Here is an 11,228-nt window from a genome sequence, read left to right on the forward strand (position 1 = left end):
GTGATTTCATAACATTAGAACAACATGGGAAGCTTTGAGGCATACAGTGTGTGACGACCCCTCCCTTTGTCTTCCAGGTAGCTGCGAGCCATGTAGGAGCAGGGAGTGGACAGGGCAGTACTAACCCGTATCAGTTAAACTACTCTGTGATTGAGAAGGCCCTTGCGTTAATCTGGGCCCTTCAGCATTTTGCAGTCTATGTGGGGTCTGGGGTGACACCAGTGGTGGTCTACACAGACCCCAACCCACTCACCTTTTTGCACACCCTAACCAGAGACTGATTAGGTGGTCACTGTTCCTGCAAGTCTCATGATCTAGACACTGGACACGTTAGAGGCTGTGATAATGTAGTTGCGGATGTCGCGAGCTCCAGTTTTGGAGTAGTGGATAGAAAGTAGTTTATCTCCTGTGATTCCTCTTCCTCTGCATTCCCTTAAGTTCCCTACAGGTAGAGTGCTTGCTGGGGAGTGGCTTTGGGACTGGAAGTTTACAGGACGTAAGTTGTGCTATTTTATTTATTTTTTATGTTATTGTTTGTTGTGTTGACGGAGATCCTGTCGGACCCCTTCTGATGGGGGTGACGACCCACTCCACCCTGTCTTCCTGTTCCTGGTCCTGTGGCTTATCCTGTTTTCTGTGCAGGTACTTTAAGTGGGTGTACAGTAGACACTCTGGAGGTTAAGGTATAGCACCTTTTAATGAGAGAGAGAGAGAGAGAGAGAGAGAGAGAGAGAGAGAGACTTCCAGATGGGACACTGTCCTTATCTGAGGGTCTTTAAATTAAAGTCCTCATATTGATGTGAGTGTTTGTGCAACCAAGACTTTGGACACTTTTCTAAATAAAATGTTTGTTTGTGGCTTCATTGACTGCCGGAACAATTAATATTAATTATTACTATTATTATTATTATTATTATTATTATTATTATTATTATTATTATTATATTGTTCTGAGTCATTGGTCAAAATGTATTTAAAGCTATTTCATTTTATTAGATTTGCTTTATATTTCAGATAATGAAAATGATTTACATTAAAAACATTCAACAGAAGGGATTATTCACAATAAGTCAGTAAAGTTAAATTTAGGATAATTTAATAATTTATAATCCACAGAGTTAGAGAACAAATACAAATTCAACTGAAAAAAAGGTCAAATTAAAGTGAAAGAAATAATAAAATTACTGTATTAGTTATTTTCTGTTTACTGTATTTTTTGGCTGCTGGAATATTGACAGTTATTTATCTTTTGTTTTTTTACAGTGAATGTCAAAGTTCAGGATGTGTTAAAGTAAACAATCTGTTAAATCATCATAAGTATGAAACAATTTCCACAACTCATCATTGTGGTTCTGGAGGCAGACACCCTCTCCACATTCAAGAGTAGGCTTAAGACATTCCTCTTTGATAAAGCTTATAGTTAGGGCTGGATCAGGTGAGTCCTGAACCATCCCTTAGTTATGCTGCTATAGGCCTAGACTATCGGGGGATTTCCCATGGTGCACTGAGCTCCTCTCTTCCTCTCTCTTTCTGCACTCATTCATGTTCCATTAATGCATGTTACTAACTTCACTTCTTCCCCGGAGTTCTTGTGCTTTCTCGTCTCGCAGGTTCTCATGGATCCTGGTGGAGCCTCCTGCCATGGTCCTGCTTGACTGCCATTGCCAATACTGTTGTTGCTGTGCACCTGTCTGTCTGTCTGTCTGTCTCTCTCTCTCTCTCACCCCAACTGGTCGAGACAGACGACCACCCACCTAGAGCCGGAGGATCTGTCCTAGGTTTCTGCCTTTTAACAGGCAGTGTTTCCTTGCCCCTGTCTCCAAGGTCTTGCTCATGGTGGTACTGTTGGGTCTCTGTAATTAATGTTATAAAGAGTTCGGTCTAGACCTGCTCTATTTGAAAAGTGTCCTGAGATAACTTCTGTTATGAATTGGCGCTATACAAATAAAATTGAATTGAATTGAATTGAATCATTCAAAGTAAAATTACTTATTAATCAATGAACTAATAAAATGCCAAATTAAACAGGAACTAATTAATAATTAAGCATTAATATTTTATTATTGTGGTGCACTGAATGGAAGTCATTTATTTATGTATAATTCTGGCACTTCATGTCCTCCATACAGAGTCAATATTATAAAATACATTATTACAGTGTGTGTTTGTGTGTGTGTGAAGTTAATTATTTGGGGCTGACTCATTTCGACTGTTATTACACACACAGTATTTAACCTTATTGATCTCACTGTTGGAGTTTAGGGACCAATTGAGTTTATTGATACACACACAGACAGACAGACAGACAGACAGACACACAATTCTTCACAATAAAAGTCCTGGTTATTTTGTTGTTTTAAAGACTTTATTATGAAATACTGGACTCTTAGAGCTGACAGCGAACATCTGAATGTAACCATCCACATTTAAAGATGGCCGCCATCTCCACTTCCTCCTACTGTACCGAAACAAAGTCAGAGTCAGTGACGTAGTGATCAGGGTCATCGGCGCCGTATCGAGGTCCCGCCCACACGCCACACAGGGCTCAGGTGTCAGTCTGTCAGTGAAACCCTTTTTTTGATATCTTCCAATAAGTAATTAAAACCAAAATGATTATAAAATAAACCGCCTACTTCTATAGAGGTAGAGACAGCGGTCTGGATTCATGTCGGCCATCTTTCTATCTGTGGATATTTCAGTTCAGTCAGAAGATGAAACCCTGAAGCTCCACCAGGTTCGGCTTTACGACGCAGAGATCAGGGTTCCCGCTCTTTTTACATCATTTTATAGGAGAGTTCACAGCACTCACAATCCCTGAAGGTCCAGCACCGATACGTCTTCCGGTCGGCGCTCAGCGTTTACTCGTGGCGCTCTCTGCAGACGCTGTGGTCTCTCCGGCGCACTGACATCAGTCGGTTCCACGTCTGTGGACTGCTTCAGTCTGAGGGACAACACTGACCATTTCCAGCTGTTTCCACCACTGGAAAACTAGGCTCATTTCAAGGTTTTCCAGGTTTTCCAGGAAGTGTGGGGGCTCTGCTAGAACGGGTTGCAGTCTCTGAACTTTATTAACCCCGATGTGATCAATAATAATATGAACTAATAACCGGCTGTATGAGTGCAGAGCGTCTGCAGACGTTTCTTCACGGATGATGTACCAAAACTTCCAGTCTGATTATCGGAATCTTAAAAACAAACTTTTTCAGGACAACACAGATTATTTCCAGCATCCATTTATTTTCAAAAATTTCCAGGTTTTCCAGCCATCGGCTGTGGCTACCGCCGCGCAGCTGGAACGCGTCGCTGCTGTAGCCCAGTGGAGTTTGAGGGTCAGAGACTTTTAAAAGAAGCAGGAGGTTCGTCCTGTTGGCGGCGGTCTGCGAGCCGCCAACAGGACGCGCCCCGACTCTGGTCGTTCTAATGGAAACACAAATCAGCCAAACAGTGCCACAAACTTCAAACCTCTGAACATTTCAGGATCTTTCCGGACGGTCTGACCTTCATCCCTCCAGGAAGTGAAACCGTGACCCTTTCAAACTAAAATGACTCTTTAAAAATCTTCTCTTTTAGAAATCAAATAAAAGCTGCTGGTTAATAAAAGTCGTCCTGAGAGAAAAAAAACTAAAACCGTAAAAACACAAAAGATCTAAAGTGTCCATCAACGCCGGACTGAATCCGTCCGTCACACAGCGCTGTGATGTCATCAGGCCTCCAGCTGCCACTGCTGTCCCTGCGAGGCGTCACATATCGCCATGGAGACGTAACCCTTGGGCCCGACCGGCTGAGCGACCGAGAGACACTGACCCACGGAGACCTGGTAGAGCCGGTTGGACTTCTACAGGAGACAGAGACACTGAGTGAGGATGGGGGACACAGGAAGACCTGGATCCTGCAGAGACTGTGAGGACTGGGGGGACACAGGAAGACCTGGATGTGGAGGACTCACTGAGTTATATTACACTGCCCCCCAGAGGCCTACCACGGGAACTACACTGACAACCTGAGAAACATGGCTTCAGTCTTTATTTGACCTCTGCCCCGTAAACTGCAGATGCTGCACTGTCTGCACTATATTATATTATATTATATTATTTATATATAAATAGTGTGTATATACAGTGTATGATTGTTTACTGATTGATTGTTTACTGATTCATTAATGGGGGGCTGGATCCTGTCTCACTGTCTGTGTGTGTGTGTGTGTGTGTCTTACCCCCAGGCTCCACTGCTGTGACCCCCCCGAGCCGTGACACTTCATCAGTCTGGGGGGGTCAAAGGTCCTGACCTCTGACACATCCAGGCACAGCAGACCTGCCAGGACCAGCTGACCCTCTTCATCGTAGGCCCAGTCCTGCACACACACACACACAGTGAGACAGGATCCAGGCCCCACCCCCCAGGCTGTGTGACACTGTGTACAGATGTTTACCTGTTCGGGATCTCGGGGGTCACACGGTCGCAGGACAACAACTCCGCCCTTCTGACTGGCTCGGCCCTGAGCCACCAGACAACGCCCGGTTGCTAGGTTACGGAGCTGAAAGACAGCGTTGTGTGTGTGATCAATAAATGTTTACAGAGGCATTCTGGGTAGTTGATGAAGGTTCCTCATACGGACGAGTTACAAACTGACTGTAGGTAAAGAATAATCCATATTGATCAGTATCAATAACAGCAGAGAACAGCTGATCAAATGATCAATAATCCGTTTCATTCATGTCTGTCTTGTGGAAACGTTTTAAATCATTTTAAAATCAAGAAGGCCTCCCGACCCTCAGGTTGGGAACCCCTGGTGGGGGTCCCGACCCTCAGGTTGTATTACTTTAGAGACTTTTATCAGCAGAATGAACTATACTTATACTTCCCTTTGTTGTCTGGTTTCGCCATGGCAACGGTTGTTAAAAGAAGGTCTTTTATTTTGATAGTACAAATACACATCACATGACCAGGAAATCCTGTCTGACCTTCCTGTTTCCATGGAAACTGAAAAATTCACAACAGGTGGGCCCCAAAGTCGAGGAATAGAATTAATGAACTAATATTCAATAATCACTTTTCATTTTCGCTATGGTAACGATGTTAATTGATGAGAATTTGCTGCTTTTGTTTGTAACAGAAGGAAACTGAATATTTTCAGGTTCATTGACGACTCTCAGATGTTTACAGATCAATGAATCCATGAATGACTAATAATAATAATAATAATAAGTTATTGATGACGAGAGCTGCAGGTTGTGAACACTGACTATTAATCTGTATGAAAGATGTGTTCAGGTACCCGTCCTCTCTGCAGGACTTTGGGCCGTCGCAGTCCTTTATTGATGAACACGGGCTGCTGCTGCTTGTTGCCGTTGGCGACAGTCTGCATCTCGGGGTAGACCGTGTCCAGGTACCAGCGGAAGGACCGGCACTGCAGCCGCTTCCTCAACGCCACACGCTCACTGATGTCACCGTAGCTGCGGTCCCGTAGCTCTGGACGCAGGGACAGATACTGCTCCTGATTGGACCACAGAGACACAGGAAGTGAGGTCAGAGGACGCTGCTGTGTGTGTGTGTGTGTGTGTGTGTGTGTGTGTACCTTGTAGTCGTCCATCCATACGTGTGCCAGCCGCAGGGAATTGTGGGCCATGGTGTCCTGCCCCCCGGGAGAGCCGTAGGGTCTCCTCTTCCTGAAGATGTGACCGACTCTGGAGCACGGGATGATGAGCAGCTGACCGCCGCACATCCAGATCTGAGTGAGAGACGCTCAGTTACACCTCCTATCTCAGATTGTTCTCTCAGCCTCAGGACTGAATGACACCTTCACTGACAGTCAGTAAAACAGCGTTCTCACCCTGAAGGAGATCTCCAGGTTTTCTCCGCCCCAGATGTCCATGCCGCCATCGTACTGACCGAGCTCGTTAAAGTACTTCCTGTCCATAGCAAACAGACCACCAGCCATCGTGGGGGACCTGTGGGGGAGGGGGGGCAATAGTGGTGAGGTTACCTGATTGGTCAGCTGGTTACCTGATTGGTCAGCTGGTTACCTGATTGGTCCAGTAGTTCCCTCGCGGCCATTGAGCTCAGAGGGGGGAACAGGGTCCCACTTGAAGTGAAGCCCCCAGTTGAAGCCGCCCCTGACGATGGGCGAGGGCGAGTAGGACAGAGTGTCGGCTGAGATGATGTCGATGACGGGGCAGACGACGGTGTGGCGGTCCTTATGTATTGGAGCCAGCAGAGGCTGCAGCCACGCCTGGTTCACCTCGCAGTGACTGTCCAGGAAGACCAGCGCCTCACCTGGACACACACGGACAGGTGAGTCCTGGTTTACTCTGACTGGATACGGAGGCCCGACTGGACCAATATACAGACTGAACAGAGATTGACAGCTCAGACAAGAATATACGTATTAAGGAAGCAGCAACAAGGACGTACTGCTTAAGGATACAAAGAACCGGTTAAGGAGGTAGGACGTACCGGTAGCATGTGAAGCTCCTATCATGCGTCCTCTGATGAGTCCTTCCCTCTTCTGGTTCCTCACCAGCTTGACTTTCCCCTGCAGCTCCTCCCTGACGTACCGATCCAAGTCGTCCTTCAGCTCCTCTGAATCAACACAAACACTCAGTTCACACACAGTCGTTGTTAGGACACGTTCAGGGTACGTTCAGGACACGTTCAGGGTACGTTCAGGGTACGTTCAGGACACGTTCGGGTACGTTCAGGACACGTTCAGGACACGTTCGGGGTACGTTCAGGACACGTTCAGGGTACGTTCAGGGTACGTTCAGGGTACGTTCAGGACACGTTCAGGGTACGTTCAGGACACGTTCAGGGTACGTTCGGGGTACGTTCAGGACACGTTCGGGGTACGTTCAGGACACGTTCGGGGTACGTTCAGGACACGTTCGGGGTACGTTCAGGACACGTTCAGGACACGTTCAGGGTACGTTCAGGACACGTTCAGGGTACGTTCAGGGTACGTTCAGGACACGTTCAGGGTACGTTCAGGGTACGTTCAGGACACGTTCAGGGTACGTTCAGGACACGTTCAGGAACGTTCAGGTGAAGTTCGGGACATTCAGGATGCATTCAGGGTACGTTCATGATACGTTCAAGGTACAATCGTTAAAATAAAATATACTAAATATTAATATTAAACCGTTGTGATAAACTTTTCCTGGGTGTTACCGAGCTCGCTGTGGTCGTCCACCAGGATGATCTCATGCAGCAGGTAGGTCGGCGTTCGGTCCAGCACGCTGTGAACGGTCCTCAGCAGGGCAGAGAACGCCTCGTTGAAGAAACAGATCACTACACTGGCAGAAGGTAGAGCCGGAGGATACACCTTATCCCGACACCTGTAGGGAGCAGCTCACTGTCAGTAACCAGCAGTTTACTACCACTAACCACCAGTTTACCAGTAACTTACTGGGAGTCTCTGGTGTCGGGCAGCTCTCTGTGGTATCCCAGTCTGGTGGAGATGAGGACGTTGAAGGCGTGTCGATGGTACCCGGTGTCCCTCACATCCTGGTCTGCTTCATTAAAGATCATCCCTGCAGGCAGACACAGACCTTAAACTCCTGCACTACCTTTATCTGACAGCTGGAGGGCCATTCAGATTAAGATGTTACATAATAAACCAATGACCCAGCACCACCACTCTGAACCCCCCCTCACCCATCTCTGGAGACAGCTCCACTCCCTTATTGGCCGGCAGAGGCCGACGCCCGGCCCTTCCGTCCACCAGGCCCTTGGTGATTGGCTGGCTGCGGTGCTGCAGGGGGGTCCTGCCGCGTCCAGGCTCCGCCCCCAGAGAGAAGTAGAGGAAGAGGAGGACGGACCATGTCGCCGAGGTGACGAGGCAGCCATAGCAGAAGTACCTCAGCGTAACACTGGCCATGGTGGCCGAGCGAGCATCGCCTTACATCACACTGCTGCAGAGAGAGAGAGAGAGAGACAGTAAAGTCACAGCCCATGTCCATTTTAAGTTTATTGATATGATCAACATCTAACACACTAACTAAACTCCAATCACACCAATTCTAAAATGATCATATCAATAACCTCCCAATGTTGAAATGTGTCCACTTCCTGTTTAAACGTCCATTTTGTATTTTGAAAATGTCAGAATTGGATTCAGAGTCCTCAACAATCCCAAAACCTCCGTTACTGTCCAGCTGATTGTTCATGCTAAACATGCTACCTGTTAGGTTAGCATCATTCAGTGGAACAGACTGAACAGTTCATCCCACAGTGGGACATTAACATGATCAATAACAACAGATTCACTCAGTCACTTTTACTGGTACAGTGTTTCTGACTGCGAGGGGTCAAAGTTCAACACCCACAATGTGAATGATGCACTGAAACATCTTAATGAGTAACAGCTGTTAACTGAACTCAGTCCAGACTCATGAAAACATCTCAAACCACGACGACCTGCTGCTGCTCGTACTGTAGCTGTAGCTCGTAGCTGTAGCTGTAGCTCGTACTGTAGCTGTAGCTGTAGCTCGTACTGTAGCTCGTACTGTAGCTGTAGCTGTAGCTCGTACTGTAGCTGTAGCTCGTACTGTAGCTGTAGCTGCTGCTCGTACTGTAGCTGTAGCTCGTACTGTAGCTGTAGCTGTAGCTGCTGCTCGTACTGTAGCTGTAGCTGTAGCTGTAGCTGCTGCTCGTACTGTAGCTGTAGCTGTAGCTGTAGCTGCTGCTCGTACTGTAGCTGTAGCTCGTACTGTAGCTGTAGCTGCTGCTCGTACTGTAGCTGTAGCTGTAGCTGTAGCTCGTACTGTAGCTGCTGCTCGTACTGTAGCTGTAGCTCGTACTGTAGCTGTAGCTGTAGCTCGTACTGTAGCTCGTACTGTAGCTGTAGCTCGTACTGTAGCTGTAGCTCGTACTGTAGCTGTAGCTCGTACTGTAGCTGTAGCTGCTGCTCGTACTGTAGCTGTAGCTGTAGCTCGTACTGTAGCTGTAGCTGTAGCTCGTACTGTAGCTGTAGCTGTAGCTCGTACTGTAGCTGTAGCTGTAGCTCGTACTGTAGCTGTAGCTGTAGCTGTAGCTGTAGCTCGTACTGTAGCTGTAGCTGTAGCTCGTACTGTAGCTGTAGCTCGTACTGTAGCTGTAGCTCGTACTGTAGCTGTAGCTGTAGCTCGTACTGTAGCTGTAGCTGTAGCTCGTACTGTAGCTGTAGCTGTAGCTGCTGCTCGTACTGTAGCTGTAGCTGTAGCTGTAGCTGTAGCTCGTACTGTAGCTGTAGCTGTAGCTGTAGCTCGTACTGTAGCTGTAGCTCGTACTGTAGCTGTAGCTCGTACTGTAGCTGTAGCTGTAGCTGCTGCTCGTACTGTAGCTGTAGCTGTAGCTCGTACTGTAGCTGTAGCTGTAGCTCGTACTGTAGCTGTAGCTGTAGCTGTAGCTCGTACTGTAGCTGTAGCTCGTACTGTAGCTGTAGCTGTAGCTGTAGCTGTAGCTCGTACTGTAGCTGTAGCTCGTACTGTAGCTGTAGCTGTAGCTCGTACTGTAGCTGTAGCTCGTACTGTAGCTGTAGCTGTAGCTCGTACTGTAGCTCGTACTGTAGCTGTAGCTGTAGCTGTAGCTCGTACTGTAGCTCGTACTGTAGCTCGTACTGTAGCTGTAGCTGTAGCTCGTACTGTAGCTCGTACTGTAGCTCGTACTGTAGCTCGTACTGTAGCTGTAGCTGTAGCTCGTACTGTAGCTGTAGCTGTAGCTGTAGCTGTAGCTGGATCAAACTGTAATATTTAGTGTCCACAGAGGAACATGTGATCAGCTGAAGTGAGGAGGAAGAGGATGAAAGAGGAAGAGCTGAGTGTGTGTGCAGTTCAGTGATAAACTGCTGTTAGAGATCATGAGGAACTTCAGCAGGTAAATATGACTACACTTTTTATTCCCTGTCAGATTTACTAACTGCAGTTAATGTATAAATTCTATTAATTTCACTAAAAAGATGATCCTCCTGATCCAATCATACAAACAACAATCATCAGTTAATATTAATAATGTCTTTAGCTTTACTATTAACAATACAGGAACCCTTGAAGGGGCCCAACTGTTTGTTAGTTTGTTGTTTACAATAATGAAGTGAGTTAGTAGTTCAGTAATCAATCATTTATAAAAGTTGTCAGCAAACACCTGAGCAGGTGAGTTCATGGGGACAGTGTCAGGTGTCCTCCTGTAAACTGGTTAATAATTCAGCTGCTCATCAGCAGGTACAGGTGTGACTCTGGATGTCAGAACATAACTCCGCCGAAGTCCATTTAAAAATCCTCCATTTTAAGGTTTGCCTTCGTCTACAACAAGCTGCACATTAATGTGATAAAATTCAGTAAAGATCCAAAACACAAAGCAGCCATTTTTCTTCAAAGAGCTTCATCTTGTAGAACGAAGTCACCTGTTACTGTGAACAGCGCGCAGCCGCAGTGCCGACCGCACAGAAACTCTTACTGTTTCACATTTGGATGGATGTCAGTCAATTAGTTACAGCCGAATTAACAGAGAGGATGTTGGGGATTCAGCAAAGACACATTTATTATTAACGAGAGGCGGATCGCGGTTTCTTTTCAAATTCAGCCTGAAATGTGCAGGTTTTTAAAAGCAGGTTCGTTTCCTAACGGAATAATACAGAGTGAGCAGTGGTCGGTTGCTGCACATTCATAGTTAAATCATCTCACAGTTTAAGAACAATATCAATCAACACAGTTTGAACTTAAATGATCAATTATCAGGATCAATTATCAGGATCAATTATCAGGATCAATTATCAGTGTTGAAACTCTTCAGTCAGCTGCTCGAGCTAAACCCTGTCCGATAATGGAACTCACTAGCTTAGCGAACGTAGGCTAGCAAACAGCCGAGCTTTAGGGCTGTGAACTCCCTGAGAAACACACACACACACACACACACACACACACACACACACACACACACACACACACACACACACACACACACACACACACGCTGTGTAACTCCGCTGTACTCACGGTTCATCAGCAGGAGCCGTTTGCTCAGCGGCACTCCGGCCGCCAGGTCGGTTAGCCGATGGGTTAAAATGAGCAGATTTCCAGTGGAGTTCTGAACGGAGCCGCAGAGCAACATAAACACACACACACACTCTGCAGCAGATACACTACACACCACGTGACTTCCGCTCACAACTTTCACAATAAAACACACCTGTTAAAACCAGTCAGCAGACCGCAGTTCCTCTAGCGGCCACCGGAGGCGCCAGCAGTGAGTCTCCA

General features: G+C 46.7%; 1 protein-coding gene across 2 annotated transcripts; it reads right to left on the minus strand.

The window, feature by feature from the left end:
- Positions 1–2,343: 2,343 nt before the first annotated feature.
- galnt11 (UDP-N-acetyl-alpha-D-galactosamine:polypeptide N-acetylgalactosaminyltransferase 11 (GalNAc-T11)) lies at positions 2,344–11,134 on the minus strand. 2 transcript variants are annotated; one of them, XM_051384960.1, is made up of 12 exons: positions 10,968–11,134; positions 7,651–7,907; positions 7,403–7,526; positions 7,165–7,331; positions 6,454–6,579; positions 6,024–6,273; positions 5,831–5,948; positions 5,576–5,728; positions 5,276–5,494; positions 4,430–4,534; positions 4,214–4,351; positions 2,344–3,835 (listed from the first exon to the last, which is right to left on the minus strand). In XM_051384960.1, the coding sequence occupies exons 2-12, from the start codon at positions 7,871–7,873 to the stop codon at positions 3,704–3,706; spliced, it is 1,755 nt and encodes a 584-aa protein (XP_051240920.1). In that variant the 5' UTR covers positions 7,874–7,907; positions 10,968–11,134; the 3' UTR covers positions 2,344–3,703. The 2 variants fall into 2 exon arrangements, with proteins under 2 accessions (XP_051240920.1, XP_051240921.1); XM_051384961.1 differs by lacking the exon at positions 4,214–4,351.
- Positions 11,135–11,228: the final 94 nt, after the last annotated feature.

This window comes from Dicentrarchus labrax, unplaced genomic scaffold (genome assembly GCF_905237075.1).
Source record: "Dicentrarchus labrax unplaced genomic scaffold, dlabrax2021, whole genome shotgun sequence".
In the NCBI taxonomy this organism is placed as follows: Eukaryota; Metazoa; Chordata; class Actinopteri; family Moronidae; genus Dicentrarchus; species Dicentrarchus labrax.

What these genes read in the sequence shown, in the direction of transcription:
- galnt11 (XM_051384960.1), bottom strand. Translation starts at nt 7,873, where the DNA reads ATGGCCAGTGTTACGCTGAGGTACTTCTGCTATGGCTGCCTCGTCACC. An exon ending in GGAGCTGTCTCCAGAGATGG is followed by an intron (nt 7,527 to 7,650) that starts GTGAGGGGGGGT and finishes GTCTGCCTGCAG; the next exon opens with GGATGATCTTTAATGAAGCA. An exon ending in AAGTCCTGCAGAGAGGACGG is followed by an intron (nt 4,535 to 5,275) that starts GTACCTGAACAC and finishes GCTGTCTTTCAG; the next exon opens with CTCCGTAACCTAGCAACCGG.